This window comes from Anolis carolinensis, chromosome 1 (assembly GCF_035594765.1).
Source record: "Anolis carolinensis isolate JA03-04 chromosome 1, rAnoCar3.1.pri, whole genome shotgun sequence".
NCBI lineage: Eukaryota > Metazoa > Chordata > Lepidosauria > Squamata > Dactyloidae > Anolis > Anolis carolinensis.
Window position 1 is genome coordinate 357419565 of NC_085841.1, and position 26271 is coordinate 357445835.

General features: G+C 38.7%; 1 protein-coding gene across 1 annotated transcript in view; it reads left to right on the forward strand.

Annotated features, from left to right (window-relative positions):
• The window catches only part of LOC100557441 (homeobox protein SIX4), a gene marked incomplete at its 5' end in the record, with an annotated part of 37270 nt that extends 12096 nt beyond the window's left edge, over positions 1-25174 (forward strand). The window contains 2 exon segments of the mRNA XM_062967514.1: positions 12550-13262; positions 19878-25174. Coding sequence (XP_062823584.1) covers positions 12550-13262; positions 19878-20680 — 1516 coding nt within the window.
• Between the last annotated feature and the right edge of the window lie 1097 nt (positions 25175-26271).

Consider the following 26271-nt stretch of genomic DNA (forward strand, 5'->3'; position numbering starts at 1 on the left):
CACGCGTGTCATAGGTTGGCCATCACTGTACTAGGATCTCACTGGAGGATCTAGAGAAGGACCGGTATGACCAAAGGGAGTTGACCACAGAGTTGCATTGAAGGACCTAGAGATTTCTAGGAAAAAACATATTAATCAAGTCTATGAATAATCAGAACTGCAAAATTCAGATCCGCAAATATGGAGGACTAAGTGTGCTGTCTTTTGCAGCAGATCAATTGGGAAAGGTCCGTCTGCTTCTTGTCTAATGTGGGATCCTTGAAAGGAGGGAAAGGGAAAAGTAAGTTGCAAAAAGGAGGCCTCTTTTGGGTTATTTATTTGACTGCCTGGAAGCAGCCAGGTGAGGTGGCCTGACTTGCCTGCCCACGGCACATTCCACTCCTCCTTGGAGTTTACCGCCATCATCCCTTTGCCCTCTTTCTTTTTTCCGCAGAGCAGGAAAGGCTGCTGTTTTGTTGTGGTGCTGGTGGTTTATCTTAAAAGGAAGCCTCAAGGCTTCATCTTCTAGCAAGGGCACAGTTGTGTTGAGGCAGCCCCTTTCTGCCCTTGGAGTGCATACACCTTGGAGTGTGTGTGTGTTCATATACAAAAGTAGGGGTACCACCAAAGACAGGTTGTATCATGCAGAAGATTGGACAGGCAGCAATTATTGCAAACTTATGGGTTCTCAAAACTGTATTGCTGTTGTTGTTGTTAGTATCATCATCAACATACTCTTTATTGTCATCATCATCATTTGGTGCTATAAACTTGTTTCCCTTATGAAGTTTGTCTGTGCTCTTGTCCATGGTCTTCCTCTGCTGATTAAAAGAGATGAAACACAATTGGTAATATGTTGATGAAGGATTTCATGGCTGGAATCACTGGGTTGTTGTGAGTTTTCCGGGCTGTATGGCCATGTTCCAAAAAGCATTCTCTCCTGACGTTTCGCCCACATCTAAGCCAGGCTTTGAAGTGGCAAGGTTTTTCAATGCTAATCAAGGTGATTAATTGCTTGCCTCTTTCTCCTACCCTGGACCTTCCACAGATACATAAACCTCACTTGCCTAGTTTCCAAGTGAGGGTGCCTGCCATAGATGTGGGCGAAACGTCAGGAGAGACTGCTTCTGGAACATGGCAAGGCAGCCCGGCAAACTCACAGCAACCCAAAATTGGTAATAATATGTTAGTGCTTTAGCTCTGTTTCTACAGTAATAATAATAATAATAATAATAATAATAATAATAATAATAATAATAATAAGCTACTTGCTGCTCAAGATGGGGTACCACATGGTTAAAACAGAAAGATAGAACAAAAAAACTCTTAAAATAGATTTTAGTAATCAGTGATTACTAATAGTATCATAGATTAATAGCAATCAGTGATTACTGTTCACTGCTAAAATGCAGGTTAAAATTCACAAGTTAAAATTGACTGGATGAAGAGGCCAGAGTGGAAATAGAGCTAAAGCACTAAAATGTAAGGATAAAGACCCATTTAAAATGTTTGAATAAATAATTAAGAATGATTTTCTAAATGTTTAATGTCCTGGATCTTAAAAGAAATGGCTCCTACTCTTGCTTTTCAAAGCACCTGGAAACAAAGCCAAATATATTTTATGCATGATCTGTATCTGTTAAGTACATGTTTTTTTTTAAAGTTTTGTTCCTGTTTAAAATTGTTTAACACAAATTGCTTACAGGCATGTTTGATATGAGAAGGCATTTTGGCAGGATTGTGTCTGGGTTTGACTTGCTTCAGGTGGCTTTATCACCCAGATTGTTAATAATCAAGTCAGGGGTGCCAGTTAAAGTGTGAGGAGATTTAGTGTTCATTGCCTATTTAATCTTCGACCACATTGGTGAAAGGCTCATTGGAAGTATCTATGAATCCATCAGAATTGTGGCCCTCAACATTTGGGGGTTTGATTTTTGCAAATCTGATTAGTTTTGGATTCGATTAAAATGTTTGCTTTGGTATTTCTAGGTTCCCTGGTGCAATTCTATGGGTGCAATTCTGCGGTCAGCTTCTTCTGGACCTTGACCATAGCCATGCTAAAGGACCTAGACCAGTGGCTCCCAGCCTTTTTTTGACCAGGAACCGCTTGATCAGGGACCTCTCTCCAACATTATTATCAAAAGAGTTACGAATCAGCTTTTGGTCAACTTTAGATTCGGTTTGGTTCTCTGGGGTGCTGATTCAGAAAATTGCATTGGATAGACCACATCATCTCTAGTTTCTGATACAGAACATATTCCATCCAATAGTCACCATCTGCTCGCCCACAGAAAACCATATTTAATAATCTAGAGCTGATATGGTCTATACAATGCAATTTTCTGAATCAGCACCCCAAATAATGCCAGGAACAGGCCTAAAAACAAAGACACAGAGGCACCCCCGTTTCCAGGCGCCACATGGAACGGCTCCGCTCAGGGGAAGGGAAGAGGAGGAGAGGCAGCAGTCAGGAGGCTTGTTCTTGTGCCTTTCGTGGGTAGTCAGTTTCTCCCCTCCTGACATCCCCGTTGCCTCAGCACTATAAGAGGGTTTCATGAGACCAGTCACTCTCATTGCAACAATGTAGTAACAGCGAAGCCGCGGACCATATTTTAGTTCTTGGGGACCACTCGTGGTCCATGGACCACAAGTTGGGAACTACTGACATAGAGTCATTCCACTTAGGGTCCTTCGACATAGCCATATAATCCAGAATATCAAGGCAGAAAAACCCATAATATCTGAGTCCACACTGCCATATATCCCAGTTCAAAGCAGATAATGTGGGATTTTATTCAGCTGTATGGAAGGGGCCTTAGGCTAAAGAAAACTCTCATTTTTTAATTTGCATTTTTTCATTTCTCAAGAGTCCTGTGCCCCTCACCCCAACAAATGTGGAAAGCTGAATTCATAACAAACATTATGTATAAGGTCTAAAAACTGGTAAAGTTCCTTTAGGACTGAAATGTAATTTCCTCCAAGCCCTGGTTTAAAAATAGAATTAATGCAAGGTTATTTTAAGAATGACTGCATTGGAATTATAGCCTGTAACTCTGGAAGATTGCATTGCTGATAACTTTTTAAAAATGTTAACCTTAAATTCTTTAAAAATAGGACCGTTTGATTTTTAGAGAGAGAAATGTCTTTTGGCATTTTTTAAATGGCCATCCTAGACTCTCGGAGCTGCATTCAGTAAAGTAATTATCTCAAATTCTGATCAGGTTGAAGGCTGAATTCTCTTTTTCTTTCAAGAAAAAAATATATTCTGATAAGAGTGAATATGTGCTGTTTTATATTGGTTTTTATGGGCATCTAATTGTTGCCACTGTTGTAAGCCGCCCTGAGTCCCTTCGGGTGAGAAGGGCAGGATATAAATGTGAGAAATAAATAAATATGGTGGAGTACAGAGTTTTCCAAACATTTCACAAGGGGGACACACTTTTTAGACATGCGTCATTTCACAACACGGTAATTCAGTTTTACTAGTAAACCAACCCTTAATAAGAAATACAGACAGATAAATACACTGTAATACTAAAATGTGTAGAGACACATAATATCTCCTGGAATCCTTTCAATTATATTTTTAAAAATAGATGATTTATTGCTTATTTCACAAAGGCTCGGAGGCGTCTTGTTTGTGTGACACACCTATGTACTTCAGCAAACACACTAATATGTTGCAACACACAGTTTAAACAGTTCTGGTGTAATAGTCTGATCATTTGACTAGGACACACAATTTTTGTAAATTAACATTTAGTCTGATCTTTTTAAATTGTTGTAAGCTGCCTTGAATCCCATCTTGGAAGAAAGGCAGGATATGAATTCAATGAATGATTGAATAACCCTTCTCTGAACACATGTTTTGTTCAACTTAGGGTCACCATAAGAAATGCCTTGAGGACACACAATAACAACTAAACTAATAATATTGTATGTTTCTGAGATATTGGGTGAAAACATACCACTCTTAAGTGTATTCCTATATTATGCTCTTAAAGTATCTCTTTCTCCTTGTGTCCCTTATTCCACTTTTGTCAATCTTTCCTTGCAAATTTTGTCTTGCAAATAACACTTTTAAGTAGATTAGGCTGAAAGTTACAGTGAGCTTTGTAAGCTAGGGACAAGTCAATAATGCTTAACTTTGGTGGCACACTAGCCTTCTTTGTTTTCCCTGTCAAAAATTGAATGACTCTCGAGAACAGACTGATTCTAAGCCTTAGAGCACACGTGTCAAATACAAGGTCCATGGCCTGAATCTGGCCCACTGTGTCATTTTATGTGGCTCATGAGACTTTCAATGCCAGGGCAATAGAGTTACATTTATACAGTCTTACAATTACAGATGACCTTTTGAAGGCAACTATGAGGCCGATGTAGCCTTTGGTGAAAAGGGAATTGACACTTCTGCCTTAAAGGAAGGCAAAAGCAAACTACATTTGAGTAAATCTTGCCAAAAAAACCCTTATAATAGAGATGTCAAAAGACAAGATGTAACAAAAATGAGTTTTGCTTATTTTGGGGTGCATTTTGTAGAATCATAGGGTCTTAGAGTTGAAAGACTCAACCCCTGCAACACAGAAATGCACTCATGAAAGATTCTTATCCAATCTCTTTAAAGACCTCTAAAGAAGGAAAGCCCACCATCCCCACCATGGTAGTCTTTCCACTGTCAGACAGGTTTTATAGTCAGTGTTTAGGTAGAGTCTTATTTCTTGTAATTAGAATCCATTGGCTTGAGTTCTAGTTTCTGGAGCAGCAGAACGCAAGCCCATTCCATATTCTGCACAACATCCTGTCAGATATTTAAAAAACTGTTGTCATCTTTTTGAATCTCCTTTGAATGACGCTTTGAATCTCCTTTGTGGAAAGAAAAAGTGGGTATAAATACATTATTATTATTGTTGTTATTGTTATTATTTCAGTCTTTTCTTTTCCATGCTCAACAAACCCAACTTCCCAAGGCATTCCTCATAATGATTGGTTTCCAGACCATTGCTTATCTTGGCTGCCCTTCTTTCAACACATTTGACAGGATTGTCCAGATCTGGACACAGTGTTCCATGTGAGGTGTGGCCAAAGTGGAATACAACAGCCTTACCACTTCACTTGATCTGGACATTTTGCCCCTTTTGTTGCAACTCAGGATTACATTGGCTTTTTGGTCAGTCCATCTCACTGTTGATTCATGTTTAGCTTGTGTTGGTGCTTATATTTAATTTACATCATCACTCGTCAATTTTCTTTTGGAAAAAAGCAAAGAGAACTGGGAATATGCAGAAGAGAGACAAATTCTCAGGATGCTGTACAAATATATTTTTCATTCTTGAAAATAGCCCAATGCATTTTGGCCTGGAAATATACTTTACGTCCATCTTCAGAGGATTACAACTATAAAAATCAACCGTTAGGAATTCTAAAAAGACTTGTCTCCAGTCTGAGAACAGTAGAGGATGGACCTCATTCCAGGTGGATGAACTCAATCAAGTAAGCCATGGGTGTTCCAAGTTTGCAAGATCTGAGCAGGGCTGCTGATGATAGGATGACTTGGGCCTCTTCCACACAACTGTATAAAATCCACATTGAACTGGATTATATGGCAGTGTGGACTCAGATAATCTAGTTCAAAGCAGATATTGTAGATTGTCTGCCTTGATATTCTGGGTTATATGGCTGTGTGGAAAGGCCCTTGGAGATCTCTCATTCTTGGGCTTGCCATAAGTCAAAGTTGACTTGAAGGCAATTAACAACCATAAAACTTATACTGGCAACTGATTGTATTGATAATTAATGATGCTCAAAACTTATAGTTCTCTTTTAGACAAATCCTCCTTTTTGAACTTCGTGCAGTCCTTTCTAAAAAATAACAATGCAGATGAGTTAGATGCAAGGGCTGTGCAATCCTCTTAGTTAAAATGTTTGTGTCACTAAAAAGAGCTCAAAATTAAAATATTTAAATATCTGTAGCCCTTTATGTGTTTGTGGCTGTCACCCACCTCCATGGATTCGGCTAGATTCACTGTTAGTCCTTTTTCTTCAGTATTGTCGCTTCTCCCCATCTAACACATTTTGGTTGTCAGGTGAAATGAGAGACAGGATTCGTTGTCCTGAAATTTCCACAATTAAAGAGAAGAAGCCCTTTCTCTTATTTTATCTGGCAACCATATCCATACAGTATGTTTAAAACTTCGCTATCTCTTAAGTTTTATTCTGCAAAGACTATTCGTGAAAGTCTACTTCACTTGATGCTTCTGATGTAGAATATCTCAGGTTCAGTCTCTAGCGTATCCTGCCTCAAACTCCAGAGAGCCACTACAGTGTGGTACATACTATCACACTACACAGTTACAGTTTGGGTTGTCAGATGTGACCAGGGTCAGGACTTCTATCGTTTTTATGGATTTGTAGAAGAAGGACTTTCAGGTGGTGTTGACTGCTAGCTAGTTGTGTGACAAGTGATACTTGGTGACATTCCTCCACCCTAAAGGAGCAGTATCTCTGCCCACTTTAATTTCCATAGCTACATCTTTGAAGTCCTGGGAGTTGCAATCCTGAGCCAGAGCATTTCTCTAATGGTTTCCAACATTTGGTCTTTCAGTTCTATTGGACTTCCTCTCCCAGAAGCCTTCTCCAGCTTAGCCAACAATCAGGAATTCTGTGACTTAACTTGTGGTGAAGGGATACGACTAAATATCTTGGTCCAGCTTGTGCTTAGGCAACAAACCGTAATGGTGACATTGTTGATTAGTCCCAGCTAGAATAGACCCACTCAATCAAATGTTGAAAGGTGAATCAACACAGAGATATATCCCATGGATTCAGTGGGTCTACTGTAGTTCCGGATTTAAAGAGAATTTAGAGTTAAGTTACCTGTGAGCTATTTCCAAGTGCCAAATCCCTGTTGATACCTCCTAAAAAGTTTATGGAAACTTTGAGAGTTCATTGTTCATCTTGTTGTCAGTGTTTGGAGCAGTGTCAGCGGCATTTTGCAAACACAATCAGATGCATTGGCAAAACCGGAACATTGTTTCCCTTCTTAATGGAGTTGCAAGCTTATCCAAAAATAAAGTGCTGGAAAGTATTCAAATATTAGGCTTTTCTTCTTCCACCCTAAATGGAAAATTGCTTGTGTTCAAGGTTTTTTTTTTTACTTTAAAAAAGAAAGCAAAATATCTTCTCATCTTTGCTGTGAAAGGGGTGTTGTGTTCAGGTCACATTGTGTGTTTTACTCAAAGACTCAAGGTATCATCAATAATGATTACAATGAATTAATTACAATGGGATTTAGTTCCAGGAACCTCAGTAGATAACAATATCTGTGAATGCTCAAGTCCTGTTATATACAATGGCATAGTAAAATGCAGTACCGTATACAAAATAGCTTTTGGAATGTGTGTGTGTGTGTGTGTGTGTGTATGTATACATACAGTAGAGTCTCACTTATCCAACACTCGCTTATCCAACATTCTGGATTATCCAACACATTTTTGTAGTCAATGTTTTCAATATATCATGATATTTTGGTGCTAAATTCATAAATACAGTAATTACTACATAGCATTACTGCGTATTGAACTATTTTTTCTGTCAATTTTTTTGTATAACATGATGTTTTGGTGCTTAATTTGTAAAATCATAACCTAATTTGATGTTTAATAGGTTTTTTCTTAATCTCTCCTTATTATCCAACATATTCACTTACCCAACGTTCTGCCGGCCCGTTTACGTTGGATAAGTGAGACTCTACTGTATATATATATATATATATATATATGTGTGTGTGTGTGTGTGTGTGTGTGTGTGTGTGTGTGTGTTTCAAGCTGTGGATGGTTGAATCTGCAGATGCAAAATGTGTAGATACTGATGGCTAGCTATAAAATGGATAAAGTTGTTGATAGATTAGACATTTTTAAATAAAAAACCTAAAATGAAGAGAGAGACTTAAGCAACTTGTATATTTGTTGGCTAGTTGTTCAATAAAGACAAATAGCTATAGGAATCTTTTAAAATGTATGGTAATTGAGTTAATTCCAAGGTTTAAACCCAATGAAATTAGTAACGGTGGTTAGTAAGGGCAGCTTGGAAGGTGATGATCTTGGAAGACATTCAGTTCTGGATGCCTCATGTTAAGGATATAAACAAGTTGGAGCAAGTTCAGAGATGAGCAACAAGAAGGATACGAGTATGGAGAACAAAACATATGTCTTCTTTCAATACCCCAACGGCTGTTGTGGAGAGAAGGTTGCTGGTTTGTTCTCTGCTGACTTGAAGGACCAAGTCTAATGGTTTGAAGATACAAAAGAGTGGATTTTGATTGACCATTAGAAGGAACTTCTTGACAGTTAGAATGCTTTGGAAAAGGAATTAATTGCCTTCAAAAGCGGCTGAACAACCTTTAGTTGGAGATTTTGCACTGAGCAGAGGGTTGGACTCTGTGGCCCATGAGGTCCTTTCCAGTTCTATGACTTTATCTTGGTTTCATCTAGTGGCTCTCATGTGGTCTTATGAGTCAGATGTGCTTTATTTTTTAACTTTTGAGTTTATATATATATATACTAGCTGTGCCCGGCCACGCGTTGCTGTGGCAAAGTGGTGGTGGTATTGGTTAAAAATTGTTGTGTAATTTTTATTTGACGTTATTTGTATTTTTTATTTAATTTTATTGTAAGTTATCTTTTTATTTATTATATTTTATTATTTTCTTGTATTATTTTTAGTTATTTTCTGTTGTTATAGTATTTTATTGTATTTTTTTAGTGTTTTTAATTATTTTTTTAGTGTTTTTTATTATTTTTTTATTGGGTTGCTAGGAGACCAAGTTGGAGGAGCTTAGCCTTCTAACTGGCAGCAATTGGATAAAAGCAATTATTCCTCTCTCTCTAATTAGGACTTTATTTTTCTTTTCTTTTTGTTGTATCAACCTAGAGCCGTGGATGATGGGTTGTGTCGTCAAATTTCGAGGTTGGGGGGCCTGTAGTTTTGTTGTTTTGTGGGTCGCCATGATGCCATAACTCTTTTATATATATAGATATAATAGTGTTAATAATTGTCTTATTGTGATGTGTTCAAAATTTTATTGTTTTTAACTGAGTCGTTTTGTGAGCCATTTTGAGTTCCATTATGAGAGAAAGATCACATATAAATGTAATGCATAGACAACACATGAATTCAGCTCTAAATATCATGTAGGTAGGGACTTCTTCACCTTCTTTAGAAAACTGAATTTCGAAGCTCTTAACTCTGGGGCTTTACATTGGAATCAGTAAGCTAAAGCAAGGGGCAGGCTAAGGAAATGAGATTTTAAAGTAGGCAAGTGAAGGGATTTTGGTGAAACAGATAAAAAATTGAGTTGTTTAAAAAAACATCCATGTTGTTATTTTCTTTCATCTACTTCTGTCCCAGAATCAAGACTGGGACAGAAGAGCTGGAGAGCAACATCCTGAATGTTGTTTTTAGGCTTCACGCTGGTTAGGCTTTTAACATAACCTTAAATGGTAATGCAATATAAAAGAAATGGATGAATTTGTCTTCCATGTAATGGAAATATAATTAAATTAAATTATTTAGTTCAATAACAGTTAACACATTTACTCCTTTCTGCTGATGTTTTTATCTCTGTGACATAGCAATCCCTGAAGTTCCTAGAGTTCAGTACTAACATCTCCATTTAAAAGGAAATATATTGCAAGCAATATGATTTGGCACTTGACCGGATATAGCACAGCAGAGATATGATTACGTACAATATTCTGCAAATAACTACATTCACAAATATTTATCCTACAAATATGGAGGGTGATTCAAGATACACACACACGTACACGTACATGTATGCATGCATACATACATACATTCAATACATATTAAAATATATCAATAAAGAGGAAGGGATTTGAAATCTATATATCAACATGTTTGTCAAATGAACTCATGTATATATATTTACGATTTCCTAAAATTAATCAAAATTATTAGTAGAAACAAATGTCATTTTTTTAAAAAAATCAAGAAATATCTGCTTTGTCTTCAAAACTATGACGTTCTTTATGTGGCAACATGCCTTTAAAAACTCAGCTTCTAAAACTGAGATGATTTGCTCTTTCTAAATTAAACGTTGCACAGCTTCTGTGAGTTTGCATAACTTCAGGAAACAGGATTCCAGAGAGCAAGGAGACACGTAAACATTTATTGCAATCATACTTAGCTTGTAAACTTCAACAGAAGAAGTTGGTTGGCCACTGTGGAAGATACGATTAGAGATTGGAAAAATATGAACTATTGTTTTTGTATTCCAATACCCAGAATTCACCAGCCAACATCTAAACAGCTCTTGGCAACCTCTTCTTATCCCAAGAAAATAGGCTGGGTTTGCGAGTCCTCGATTAGAAATTGCTTAATAGTAGATCCTAGAAAATTTTGCAATTGCAGATGAAATAGTAAGAACTTGTTAGTACCTCCAATATTGTGCCAAACAGCTACTCGGTGGTGCCAATCCATTTGTGCCCCTTTCAAAGGCATTTAGCAGCAGACAGAAAGGTTGGCGTCAGCCTGTATCTTTCCTTTCATTACATTTGCATTAAACATGTTAGACTGCTCTAGAAATAGGACCTGGAGGGCACGTTTCAACTCTCTGTAATTAATATAACTTGTGTATCATTTTCATGAACCATTTGGATGCCAAAGTGCTGTTTGATGGACAGCCTGCACTGATTCTGCAGTATTTGCACCGTAATGTTATTCCACCCAAGGGTGAGAGTGAGTGATGGGAGAAGAAATTATCTCGGCTTCTTTTTGCTGGAATGAGTTCACATTAGGGCTCCCGCCTGATTCCAATAGTCCTAAGCCTTCTTTGGGAATATATAATTCATCATTACATCTGGAGACTCTCAGTGTGGTTTTTCAGAATTCCAGATCTCTTAGAGCAATGCTTCTTGAGCTATTTGATTATGGAGACCACCAATGTATTCCCAGGGATTCGCACTATATGTGTGCCCATTGGCTACAGTTTTTTTTCTCTTTCCTGGAACATCTCCAGTGGTAACTGTCTAAGAGACTGGCATCATCCTAGGGACCACTAGTTTGAAAGGCACTGATGTTAAGAGCTCCTGTGTTTAGCAGGTGGTTGCCTCTTCAGATTTTCACTTTTTAAAAGGAGGGAGAGTGAAGTTAGAGACAAGGTGAGACTAGTATAAGTAGACCCCCACTTTTATGGAAATTAGGGGGTGCAGAACCCCCACAAAAGAGGGGAAACCACAAAATTTGTTTGATCGATTCGGCACAAACTGAAGGTGTCCTTTCACCTCCATCTATGCCCAGCTATTGCAATTTATTCTCACCCAACTCAGAGGTTGCAAGGTATTGCACATAAATAAATCTTCCTTACCCCCAATCCTGATTATGCTCACTGCGCCTAGAAGGCTATTGGTTATTGTGAGTATGTTTTTATTGTAATTTATATGCCTTTGATTTTATATGTTTATATGCTTTAATTTTACCTTGTTGTTGTATTTTGTGGTGTATTTTGGGCTTGGTCTCCATGTGAGCCGCCCCGAGTCCCTTCGGGGAGATGGGGTGGGATACAAGAATAAAGTTATTATTGTTGCTGTTGTTATTATTATTATTATTATTATTATTATTATTATTATTACAGCAGCTCTCTAGGAATCCTTAGGTGACATCCCTTGTGAAGAGACGATTGAAGGGTAACATGATTTCAGTCTTTAAATCCCAAAAAGGCTGCCGCAGAGAGGATGGGACAGGCCTGTAGGGCCAGGTCTAGTGGTCTGAAGTTACAGGGGAATAGTTTTGATTTAATTTACTGATAGTGATGGAATCAATTGCCTAGAGATGTGGTGATGTCCATTTATCTGGATAATACTCAAAAGCAGTGGTTCTCAACCTGTGGGTCCCCAGATGTTTTGGCCTTCAACTCCCAAAAATCCTAACAGCTGGTACACTGGCTAGAATTTCTGGGAGTTGAAGGCCAAAACATCTGGAGACCCACAGGTTGAGAACCACTGCTCAAAAGAGACTGGACAGCTACCTGCTGGGGAATGCTTTTGCTTGAGATCTTGCATTGAACACCGGGTTGGACTCAGTGGTCCACGAGGTCCCTTCTTTAGGTTTAGATTAAAACCTGAAGCAGAATAATCACCTAACTAACATTGAAACCACCCATGGTGTGTATTCCCATTATTAAATAGTTTTTTTAAAAGCAGAGATAGCCTAAATGTATTTATAGTTCTTAATATGTCAAGGCATTTTCCCCCATGGGAGAAGATTCAAATGCTTGAGTATGAGCCTGATTGTGTTTTGATATTGTCTGTGGAGACATGTGAAGGTCTGTCCTATTACCTTCACAGGGATATCTGGTAGGAACGTGAGAGGCATGGCCTTCTCAATAGCTGCTCCTGGGCTCTGGAACTTCTTTCTCAAGTTAAGACTGTATAACATTATTTAATATAAATTGAATACCAATAACAACCACTGCCATCTGCACTACCACTCCGTTTTGGGATCTTTTAGAGATGCCATGTAAAGTCACATTTTTTTCTTTCTTCCCTGTAGCGAGTCAGATGGCAACCCCAGCACAGAAGATGAGTCCAGTAAGGGCCAAGAGGACTTATCTCCACATTCTCTGGTCGGCACTTCAGACGGCACTGCTGGCTTAACCCTTCCTAGCCATATGGAGCCAGTCTACATGCAACAGCTCGGAAACTCCAAAATATCTTTAAGCTCTTCTGGAGTCCTGTTGAATGGAAACTTGGTGCCTTCCAGTCCTTCTCCCGTTTTTCTTAATGGCACGTCTTTCATCCAAGGACCCAACGGCGTCCTCCTCAATGGGCTTAATGTGGGGACCTCACAGGCCTTGTCTTCCACTCCACCAAAACCATCCCCAAATGAGTTGAGCAATGGTGTTTCCATGACGGACATTTTAGCCCCTTCTCCGGAAGACGTGAAAGACTTCAAAATCATCCAGACTTCCTTGGCCAACTCAATAGCCTCATCTTCATCGTCAACAACGACAACCTACAGCCCCAGTTCTGTCCCTATCTCTTTCCCGGGACTGATACCTAGCATGGAGGTGAAACGGGAAGAAAGTGAAGAAGCCATAGCTCCACAAGACAGCAGCTCTGTGGTTGCTTTTACGGCTCCTGTCCAAATAAACCAATACGGTGTTGTTCAGCTTCCTAATTTGGCAACCGGTGGTCAGCTCCTTAATGGAGGCATCAGTTTTTCTCCAGTACAACTGCCGTCGGTTTCAGTATCAACCTCCCAAGGTAAAATCCCTGTTATGTATTGTCTGCTACAGCTGCTTCTTTTTCTCCTCCTTGGTTATGATGTTACATTTATTTTATTTCTTTACCTTATTTTATCCTGTCTTTCTCCTAGTATAGAGACTGAAGAAAGGGGGAGTTGTTTGCAGAGATTTTTTAAAAAATGGGGTTCTTGTGTTTCTGCAATTTTGTGTGTATAATTGATGGGGTTCAAAGGTGACTTTCTGTGCATGAATGGTACACTTCTAGTAATTGAATAGCTTATAGAATAGAACACAGCATGCCCGTCATATTCACTACGGTTGGGGTGCAAAACTGCTGTTAAAGTGAGTAAACCTTGAATAAGGTAAAAGGTAAAGGTTTCCCCTGATGTTAAGTCCAGTCATGTCTGACTCTGGGGGTTGGTGCTCATCTCCATTTCTAAGCCGAAGAGCCGGCGTTGTCCGTAGCCACCTCCAAGGTCATGTGGCCGGCATGACTGCATGGAGCGCCATTACCTTGATCTACTCACATTGGCATGTTTTCAAACTGCTAGGTTGACAGAAGCTGGAGCTAACAGCGGGCGCTCACTCTGCTCCCGGGATTTGAACCTGGGACCTTTCGGTCTGCAAGTTCAGTAGCTCAGCGCTTTAACACACTTTGCCACCGGGATTCCTTAACCTTGAATAAACTGTTTTGTTTAACCTCTGCTGGAAGATTCCTAGAGAGGAGTTCACTCTATTAATCTCTATGTCAGAGCTTTCCAAACTTTTCAAGTGGGTGACATGCTTTTTACACATACCTCCTTTCGCAACACAGTAATTCAGTTTTACTAGCAAACTGGAAGTTAAACCAATCCATTATAAGAGTTTTATACAATGTGTGTTTTATTACTGCAACTCAATCAACAAGTTGTGCAAATTACCATATATACTCGAGTATAAGCCGACCTGAATATAAGCCGAGGCACCTAATTTTATCACAAAAACTGTGAAAACCTATTGACTCGAGTATAAGACGAGGGTGCGAAATGCAGCAGCTACTGGCAAATTTCAAAAATAAAAATAAATATAGATACTAATAAAATTACATTATTTGAGGCATCAGTAGGTTAAATGTTTTTGAATGTTTGCATAAAATTGTAATTTATGATGATGATGATAATAATAATAATAATAATACCTTTAATAAGATAAGATGATCTAAATCTGATTACCTATATACTTGAGTATAAGCCAACCCAAACATAAGCCAGCCAGGATCCTCACTTGAGTATAAGCCGAGGGGAGCTTTTTCAGCCCTAAAAAAGGGCTGAAAAACTAGGCTTATACACGAGTATATACAGTATATAAGTTATAACAGTATCTACACTTTAACAGGACCAGCACTGCACTCCAACAGTGATTAAATCTCTGGAAGTTTTTAAACAGAGGCTGGATGGCCAGCAAGAGCTACTTAATCAACGCCTGTGAGCCAGAGGGACCTCATACCCTGTTTCCCCTAAAATAAGACATCCCCAGAAAATAAGACCTACTAGAGGTTTTGCTAACTTGCTAAATATAAAGCCTCCCCCGAAAGTAAGACCTAGCAAAGTTTTTGTTTGGAAGCATGTCCACCAAACAGAACACCAGAGCATGCAAGATTGGTAAATGTACGTATCATTGAGTGTTGTACATGGAAATATTGGTAGTAACAAGAAATTCTTGATAGGATTCAGTTTGTCTGGTTATGCTGGTTTAATGATGACAACTACTGTACAGTATATAATAAATGTTCATTTTTTTTGTTCAACAATAAATGTGAATTCTTCTTCATGGAAAAATAAGACATCCCCTGAAAATAAGTCCTAGAGCATCTTTGGGAGCAAAAATTAATATAAGACACTGTCTTATTTTCGGGGAAACACGGTAGGCGTTGATTGTGCATTCCTGCCTGGCTGAAGGGGGTTGGACTAGATCACCTTTGGAGATCTCTTCCTCCTCCTCCTTGCTCTCCTCTTCTTCCTCTTCTTCCTCTTCCTCTTCCTCTCCTGGTTTCGGCTGGGGTACTGTTTGGGCCGTTGCCATTGAGGGCAAGGAGGAGAGCCAAGGAAGACCAGAGAAGGAGCATGATGGGGACTTAGGCTTGGGCTATTCTCTTCTGACGTTTCACCCAGATCTATGGCAGGCATCCTCAGAGTTTGTGAGGATGCCTGCCATAGATGTGGGCAAAACGTCAGGAGAGAATACTTCTGGAACATGGCCATACAGCCTGGAAAACATACAACAACATTGTCATTGTGCATTTGTTAAAATATAGGTGATATTCAGTTGACCATTTTCTTCCAGTGTTCTAAAATGCACTTCTTTCTAAAGGCCATAAAAGCATTAAAAATACAGTAGAGTCTCACTTATCCAACGTTCTGGATTATCCAACGCATTTTTGTAGTCAATGTTTTCAGTGTATTGTAATATTTTGGTGCTAAATTCATAAATACAGTAATTGCTACATAGCATTAATGTGTAATGAACTACTTTTTCTGTCAAATTTGTTGTATAACATGATGTTTTGGTGCTTAATTTGTAAAATCATAACCTATTTTGATGTTTAATAGGCTTTTTCTTAATCTCTCCTTATTATCCAACATATTCACTTATCCAACATATTCACTTATCCAACATTCTGCTGGCCTGTTTATGTTGGATAGGTGAGACTCTACTGTAGTTACATGATGCAAAGCACAATTAATATGTGTTTGTGTGTGTATGTGTTTATTTGAGTTTTACACCCTGCTTTATCAGATCTTTACTCGCCCACTTTCTAATGGTAGTTGGATCCCTCAGGAATGTCGCCAATGTTAGACTCAGGGAGGAGAAAACAATAATTAAGCCAGTCTGGTTCAAAGCCTTTTAAGGACTTTAAAAATTAAACCAGCTTTTTAATAATGGTTCAAAACACATTACAAGTCAGTCTATGAAAAACTGTTTTCATATACAGACTTTGAATTGCATCAGTACATACCCTGTTTCCCCGAAAAGAAGACATCCCCAAAAAATAAGACCTAGTAGAGGTTTTGCTGAATTGCTAAATATAAGGCCTCCCCCAAAAGTAAGACCTAGCAAAGTTTTTGTTTGGAAGCATGCCCGGCGCCCGCCAAACAAAACACCAGAACTTGCAGGATCGGTAAATGCACATACCAATTGTACATGGAAATAATGGTAATAATATATTAATGTTATATTATTTATATTTATACAGTAGTAACAATAAATTATTGTCAGGAGTCATAGTTTGTCTGGTTTGGTTATGTTGGTTTGTGATGACAACTACTGTACAGTATATAATAAATGTTAATTTTTTTGTTCAACAATAAATGTGAATTCTTCTTCATGGAAAAAATAAGACATCCCCTAAAAATAAGACCTAGCACATCTTTGGGAGCAAAAAATAATATAAGACACTGTCTTATTTTCGGGGAAACATGGTATGTTATAATAACCCAAGGGTTTCCGAATCCCCAGATCCTGTAGTTCCCCCTGCCCTACCCAATCTTTGAAGGAAAGCCTGGGAAGTAGTTTCCAGCTTCACCAACTGGGTGAGATCCCAGAATTTAAAAATATCTCTTTGTTCTTTGATGGGGTAGGATTTCATTGCCATGCCTTGCAAAGACTAATCTGGCTCTTACTCGCATGGTCAACATGAAGTTGTGTTTCTTTTTTTGGCATCTGAATCTCTTTTGTTATTTAAAAGTCAGATAAAAGTCTCAGAGAATGGATTCAGTCTTTGTTTCAATCCTTTGTGGGCTGGTTCTTCATGATCTTTGGGAAGCACCACCAAAACTGACAATAGTTGTATCAAAAGAAGGAGCTGGGAAACCTGAGTCATTTGGACCAGAACTACTGTACCAGAATCCCTAAGATTGCATGGCTGATGGTAGATTCTTGGAGTAGTAATTTCAAACTTATTTTTTCCCCAACCTCAGTATAAAACTGATATCATTCATTTTATAGATTATATTGCCATACATTTGGGAGATTTTTCTGTGAAGATAAAGGAGAAAAATCCAGATTATTTGTGATTAAAGGCAACAAGCTCAAGCTTTAGCGGGTTATTTCAAAACAAAATGACAGCCTCCATCATTAAGATGATGATGATGATGATGATGATGATGATGATGATTTATTTCCCATCTTTTTCTCAGTCGGTAACTCATGGTAGCTTGCAACATCTAAAGAAAACAAACTAAAGACATAACAAAATCAGAATTTAAAAACTAATTAAACTATCCATAAAATGTAAACCTTTTAAAAAGCATAAATATTAAAAGAAACAAATAACAAAACATAAGTACAGCAGAGTCTCATTTATCCAACATAAATGGGCCGGTAGAACGTTGGATAAGCGAATATGTTGGATAATAAGGAGGGATTAAGGAAAAGCCTATTAAAGATCAAATTAGGTTATGATTTTACAAATTAAGCACCAAAACATCATGTTATACAACAAGTTTGACAGAAAAAGTAGTTCAATACGTAGTAATGCTATGTAGCAATTACTGTATTTACAAATTTAGCACCAAAATATCACGATGTATTGAAAACATTGACTACAAAAATGCGTTGCATAATCCAGAATGTTGGATAAGCGAGTGTTGGATAAGTGAGATTCTACTGTAGATAGCACAGTCCTGTTCTGCAAGGATTTCAGTAATACCTGGGATATTTTGTATTTTGTTTTCTCATTTTTCTCTTCTTTCCCTGTGCCAGTTCAGTCATCATTAATCCATTTATATTCTACTTTCTCATAAATCAGGTACTTAAGAGAGCTTACTGAAATTAAAACAAGTTTAGTCAGTCTCTGTATCCATGGATTCAATCATCCATAACTTTAAAATCCCTCCCCTCCCCCAGTCCAACCAATTAAATCTTGATTTTTGCCATTTGATATAACGGACACCATTTTACTACACTTACTATATGATGAGACTTGATCATCCATGGATTTTGGTATCCACAGGAGTCCTGGAACCAAATCCCCACTGAACATAGAAAAATTCTAGTTAAAAGATATTTAAATCATTGAAAGATTTGAAAACAAATCCATTAGAAAAACAGAAGTTGATAAAACATCACACTGTGAAGAGCTGTACCTGTCAGATCCTACAAACCTGTCCAAATAGATCCTACAAACCTGTCCCAACAAAAGAACAACAAGGAAGGAGCCTGCTTGGAAAGAGTGGCTGCAAACAATGAAAACATAGTGAACAAAACACTGTGTTAACAAGGCTGAAGCCTTGTGCACCCTATTCCAGTTTCATTCCCCTTTCTACAATTGGTGTAACCTCAAAACTAGATTACTACCCTTTGTAGTAATTTAGTTGTCACTCGAGGCTGATCTGGAAGTTGCAGCTAGTACAAAATAATGCTGCCCTTCTCCACTTGGATTGTTCCTTGATTGTTGTTGTGTTGCTATTTGTCATCAAGTTGACTTCGAATAATGGTGGCCCTATAAATAAGAGACCGTAGTTGCATGTTGTCTACCATGCTAAGTCCAAAGTTTCCATGATAGTAGACAAAGCTCACAAGATCTTAGAAAAGGAATAGACAACAAAACATGACATTTTGGTACATGTATGGTTGTGAAAGCTGGACAGTGAAGGAAATTATTCATAACATTTGTTCTCATGGCTATAGTTGTTCTCTCTTTTCCTAAGTTCTTGAAAGCTTTGTATCCTGTTATCAAAACTCAGAACTAATCCTGGACCCAATTCTTGCCTTCTCTACCCTCCAATATTTCACAGTTGGAAACTGGGATACATGTGATGGAGCACCATCAGAGTTTTGTCTCTGATTTTGTTTTTTTGGGGGGTGGGGAGGTTTGAGTCTTAAAGTTAATTTTTTTGCTGAAAATGATCACTCCATGGAAACCTCTAAGAGTGAAAAACAGATCTTGAAAGTGTTGTCGAAAGCTTTCATAGCTGGAATAACTGGGTTGTTGTGTGTTTTCCAGGCTGTATGGCCAAGTTCTACTTCTGGAACATGGCCATACAGCCCGGAAAACACACAACAACCCAGATCTTTAAAGGTTAAAAATAACACACAATGCAAAAATAATTCACTTTGAAGGCTACATATTATTCAAGGGAATACACTTTGCTTATCTTTCCTCCCTTAACATGATGTTCAGGAGATACTTAGTGAGAACAAAAGCAAGATCACACAAATGGTTTTCAGACTCCAGTTTTCACAGTCATACTTAGAAACTGGAAATGTTGGCTGTCAGGCTGGCTTTGACATATGTCAACTTGTATTACTTTCAGAAAATTTAAGATAAACAGATTCCTGTCTATTTTAAATTCCTAGCCAAAATCTTTACCATCATAAAATCTGTTAGTGGGTTACAATATAGAGTCTTGGATATATGTGTGCATGTTTTATAATCCCAATGCTATAGTCCCATAAATCACTTTTGATTTCATGGTGAAAATCTTTTCAGTAACTATAGGTGGAACTATATCTGAACTTTTTAATATATCTGAACTTATTCTTTGGGGAAGTTGTACTTCAGAAGTCAAAGGAGCCACAGAAGCATGTCTGTGTAAGAGACCACACAACATTAAGACTGTTTTGCTTTGTTTTGTTCCTTTCTCTCCCACCACAGGCAATATTTCCTTAAACCAAAGCACATCCGGCAGCGGCACCTTTACAAGTGACTCTACAACTACTCAACAAGGGAAAGTGTTTTTCAGCTCGCTTGCTCCCAGCGCGGTGCTGTACACGGTCCCGAATTCGAGCCAGGCCATCGGGCCAGTCAAACAAGAAGAACTGGAAGCCAGCTTGGTGTTTTCTCAAGTGATGCCTCTTGGCCAAAACTCCCAGCTCCCTGTGAGCCTACCACCTTCAGACAGTCTTTCTGGTGGTGGTCTTCAGCCAGGCGGCACCTCCTTAGTTAATGTTACTCTGTCGCCGAACTTCTCCCTGGGGCCTCCTTCTCTTTTGAGTGCGGAGGAACTCAACTCGGTGGTTTCGGAGAGTTTGCCCATTTCGGCTCCTGCAACAAGCGGTACGACTGTGGTTTCTGTTGGCAATGCCAACTACACGACGCTCCAGAACTGCTCTCTCCTGGCCAGCCAGGATCTGATGCCGCTTTCCCCCATGCAGCCGGCGTTAGGAGGGATCGGCCTGGCCGCTAGCAACCACGTCGGACCTCACCCCTCCGTGCAAGTCCAGCCCCAATTTACACGAGAGCAGCGGTTAATCCTGCAGTCCATCTCCAGCCTCAAGGAAAACTTTTTACCCGATCCTGACAGCAAATCGGTGAGCGGCTCCATGATGCTGGATTCGAAAACCAAATACATCATGAGTAACATGGTTGACGCCATCTGCGAGGAGCTGGAGGCGGACAAAAAACAGCTGGCCAAGCTCCAGACTGTAGAGATGGACGAAGATATGCAAGATTTGTAAACTAACAAACCAAACGACAGTGACACTTTTTGATTTGCTTTTTCCTCACAAGGGCCCTAGCTTCTAATGTAGGGTCTGGACGCTCAGAGTGTTGGTTTTCTTATCTAATCAAAAATATACATACTAGACAATCCTCTTCCCCCAAAAAAAGCTTTCTTGAAGAGTCCACTTTAGATAAGTGGGCATCTCCACTAGGAATGGGAGGTTGCCATGTGTTGTTTGCATGAAATCACACTTTTGTGATGCCGGCTTTCGAGGAACTGTAATACGGAAGTATCACTCAGACAAAGGATGGATTGACTTACTAATATTATCCAAATAGTTTCATTAGATTTGCAACACTTCAGTGTATTTTCTAAAAATATATCCTCTGAAATATTAGATAAGAACAATAATCATACTTCTAAAGAAAAGACTGGGGAAGAAATGAGAGTCTCTTGCTTTTTCAGTCTGGAAGTAAGTTTATTTGTAGACCATGGGCATTGACAGAAATGGACTTTCTTTTTGGTTTTAGTTTTAGTTTAAATTACTATCCTAGATGATACCTCACTATCTACTGTTACCTTCTTGGTTGAGGTAGAAAGCAAGCACAATCGCAACTAACAATGTTTCCTAATTTCCCCCGTATGTATGTTTTCCAGAAGCATTTAAACGTTCTACCCTCACAATGTTTGGAGTTTCTGAAATGTTACAAATCTTTCTTCTATCTCTTTCTAAGGCTTTAGAATCAGTGGAGTGGCAGAAGTAGTCAAGGAGGCCCTTTTAGGATTTGAAATTGTGCAGCCCAGAATATTTTGCTTTGTGTATAAATACTGTTTAAAGGGAATTCAAGTTTTTATTGGTATGATAAGTTCTGTTTATAGTTATTGGTGTCCCTTTATCATTTTTTGAAGTGTTGGATGAGTCCAGTTTTCCTGATGGCTTAATTTATTGTGTGTGTGTGTGCCACCTCACCCCTTTGGTAGAGGTTTATGAACTGAATTTTGGCTAATTTAGAGTCTGGACGAACTGGTACTTATGCTTTATGCTAGAATATGAACAAATGCAATTTGGAGATTCTTTGACATATGCCGCCACCCTCTATAGAGTTGCGCTTTTTGTTTTGGTTTTGAGTAATGTTACAATATTTATGTTGTTTTTTTGTAAAAAAAAAATCCCACTGTGCCTTTTCCCCTTGTGGCCTTATATCCTTGCTATGATAAGCACAGTTAGCATGAATTGAAATCTCTGCTCTGCAACAAAAAGCATTTGGACTTGATTCCTAAATGTTTTATTTACAAGTGCAATCCTATGGAAATAAGTATGACTTCTCCGATAAATAAGGAAAGTGTATTAATGGTCACTGGGAGTGAATTTTCCCCACTGGCAGAAAAAGGAGGGGTAAATAAGTCCTTGAAAGTAGGATAGGCTTAAGAGACAAAAAGATGCATTAAAATGCAGTGTACTTCCCATCCACTGAAATTACAGGTCTTTTTGGATGTTGTAGTGATGTGGACATCCCAGTTCTAACTTGCATGAAAAATAGCACACCTGAAAGTGAGGGAAAGAGTAGGTCTTGGAAAACTTATTACAGTTGGCCCTCCCTACACATGGATTCTGCATCCACAGATTCAATCAACCACAACTCAAAAATATTCCAAAATTTAAAAAATCCCAAAAAGCAAAAACTGATTTTGCCATTTGACACAAAGGATGCCATATACACCATTGTATATAATGGGACTTGAGTATCTGTGGATTTAGGTATCTACAGTGGTGATGGTCCTGGAACCTAACTCCAGCTGGGAGTTATAGTCCAAAAAGTCATGTTTCCAAGCTCTGAGAAATGTATTTCTTGGAAAAAGCTAATCTACCATTCAGCCTGCTATTTCCAGAATTAGGATCTCTTCAAAGGGAAATTGTTTAGTAAGCGTACACTTGCTGTAGCTGACCTAGAATGGCATTATGTTCCATGCTATACATCTTTGCGTAGATGGCCTGGATTTCACTTTTTGGCTGGAACCCTTTTGGTTAGTTCCAACAAGAGTAGCACCCTTTAATGAACTCTTGGATGGTGAGTCAACACATAGGTATATCACATCGACTTGATGTATCTTCGTTAGTCAGGAGTATTAATAATATTTAGGCCAAAGGCCACATTTAGCATCAGTAATAATAAGCACAACTATAGGTAAAAGGTTTCCCCTGACGTTAAGTCCAGTCATGTCTGGCTCTGGGGGTTGGTGCTCATCTCCATTTCTAAGCCGAAGAGCCGGCGTTGTCCATAGACACCTCCAAATTCATGTGGCCGGCATGACTGCATGGAGCGGCGTTACCTTCCCGCCGGAGCGGTACCTATTGATCTACTCACATTGGCATGTTTTTGAACTGCTAAGTTGGCAGGAGCTGGAGCTAACAGGGGCCGCTCCCGCCGCTCCCGGGGTTTGAACCTGGGACCTTTCGGTCTCCAGCTCAGTGCTTTAACGCACTTCGCCACCGGGGCTCACAGCACAACTATAATATTTAATAAGACTGCACATGACCACAAAAGAATGTTTCCTTGATTCCCAACTCTCCATATGATTCCCCAAATCCACCCGATCTTAGATTTCTCTTACCACCCATTCTATGCCATGTGGCATCAATGGCAGCTGATGGATCTCATGACAGTGGAGCACTGAGCTTTGAAAGAGTTATCCAAGGAGGTGAACGTAGTGTAGGGAGATGATTCAGATAATGACTGAACTAAAACTTGAAATGGACCCACATATAGTGCCCACCATCAACATAAGGTGCAAGATAGTGGTTGGAAGGTTCTTTGCATTACAGAAAATAAGAATCATGTACAGCTCCCCCTCCTTCTAATGTAATTGCACTGACCAGCCTATCCAATGGTGAGAAATACTGGGAGCCACATTCCCAACAACATCTAGAAGGTCATGATTTGCACCCCTGTTGTATATCAAAATAAATCAGTCTAGGTTCCTTTTTCATATTTTCCTCCAAAGCTAGATGAATCTAATAGAACAGCCTTCCATGTGTGTCAAGCCAAAAATCCATCAACCTTGGCCATGTTAGTTGAGAATTGATGGGTTTTAAGTCCTATACAGAGCTCCGAATGGTGTTTCCATATGTCAGCAGGTGACTTGAAGGCACACCCACAATGGAAATCTTGAGAGGATCACAGGTGTGTGAAACACCACAGCCGATGCTAAGATGAGAAAATATTTATGAGAGAGGAAGCCAACCATGAGAGGCAATCCAAACCACTTCTCTTATGCTTTCAAATATGTGCATACCATCCAGCTTCTGCATAGTATGTCTGAGATGCAGGTGCTTTATTGGATGCTTAAAAAACACAAATTTGGAACACAGACACAGAAGCTTTCTATTTACTTTCCAAACATGCTGCCTGGCAGGATCCCAACTGATAACCTTTTGACTGATGTTAATTAATGGTGTTGAGCAGGATCTATTGGTTGCTCATTCCATCCCTCCCCATTTCTATTTAAATTACTTTGGAAGATTGTGGTGTTTCTTTGAGTTTGAATGAATCTGAGGCTAAGAAATGCGAAATTATTTTCTCTTATGCAGTTGCCACATTAAACAGCCACTAAAGTCCATGCATGCATAGCATTTGTGTCATCTCAATTTAATTACCTGAATATCTGGACAAACCACATCCACCCACAAGTTGTTGGGTTTTCGGGTACAGTAGAGTCTCACTTATCCAACATAAACGGGCCGGCAAAATGTTGGATAAGCGAATATGTTGGATAATAAGGAGGCATTAAGGAAAAGCCTATTAAACATCAAATTAGGTTATGATTTTACAAATTATGCACCAAAACATCATGTTAGACAACAAATTTGGCAGAAAAAGTAGTTCGATACGCAGTAATGCTATGTAGTAATTACTGTATTTATGAATTTAGCACAAAAATATCACGATATATTGAAAACATTGACTACAAAAATGCGTTGGATAATCCAGAATGTTGGCTAAGCGAGTGTTGGATAAGTGAGACTCTACTGTATTATGAAAATTCTTTTTGATGGTTTTATATCTGTGATTCATTCAAGCACTCAGGTCAGCAATGGAAATTGCAATGACCAAGTGGTTTGTGAATCCTAGGTATAGATATAGTATGCTTTGTCACTTGACTTGTGACCCTTTCACCAAATGTTGTGTTTTAAAGGACATTCAATGCCATGTCTGGCATCCCTTAATACTCATTTCTTGGGTGATCAAGGAGTTGTTTTTCAAATTTGTTGTAATTGAGAGATCTCCATGAACCCCTGTCATAAATGGCCTTTTTCGGGTCTTTCAGTTCAGGCTGTGTCTTCCTTAACAGAATCAATTCATCTGTGAGATGGTTGTTCCTTCCTCGTTAGCTGCCCAGCATGATGGTCTTTTCCAATGAGTCATGTCATCTCATGTTGTGTCTAAAATACAAAGCTACCATTCAGGTTGTTCTGGCTTGTAGTAAGAGTTGAAGTTTGATTTGTACTGGTCTTTGTCTTTCCATCAGTTCATGGTCCTCACAGAAGGTCTCCTCACATGGGAAGATCTTCTTCTTGTCAACTTTATTTGCTATCCTTTCACAACCATCCATAGACACTGTGGTCTAGATTATTCTGATTTTGACATTTAATTATATATCTTTACACATCCAGATCTTGTCTCTTTCCTTTATAGTTGCTTTTCCAAGTCCTAGCCTTCTTTTTCCATAACTATAGTCTCCATAACACTGACTAACACACATTTTGGTACCTCAAATGTTAGACCTGTTTTGGGGTATATTTGATCTGCTCTTCCTAAAATAGCACCGGTTTCCCCCAACAGCTCTAGATTTTGAGATACAGAACATATGCCATATACCACTCTTCACTCTGCTTGCCCATAAAAATCACATTATTTTAATGTAGTTTTAAATTAATATCTTTGAAGCATGAAGGAAACATATTAAAAATAAAAGAAAAATGTATTACATGAAAATCTACTCATTGCATACCAAAAAGCATAAATTCATGATACAATTTTATATTGTTTTATAAAATCAACCATATTTTAAAAACTAGAGCTGATGCAATCTATCCAATGCAGTTTTCTGAATGAGTGCCCCAAATAACCCCAAAAACTAAGACACCAAGATTTTTTGTGTGTGTTGAGCTGTGTAATGGCAAACTTGCCCGAGTCACTTATATGTCTTGTTTGTTTTTCCCATAGTTTTGTGTTGTTCTAAGATTATCCTGGAAAATTTGCATCCCTTCTGTTTTAAAAAGTGCCAACTTTTATAATTTCCAGCCAGAAACTCATTTCCAAATGCTATCATGAAGCCAGTGGTTTGCTATTCAAAGGCTACTTTGCAGGAGAAGGATGTAACAAATATGTTGAGTATCCATAGTAAAAAAAGACTGGGATCTTCTAATAGACTGGCTTTGTGGTTTTGCCAGCATTTCTTGCCAACCCATTTTTGTGTTGTTTTTCTTGTCAGAGCCTGGTTGCCGTTGCTTCTTATAGTGAGCACTAAGTATGGGTGAAATATTGTGTGTGCAGTACCATCCTAAAAAAAAAAACCCACCAACATGTGTTTTTGGGAATCTAGGCT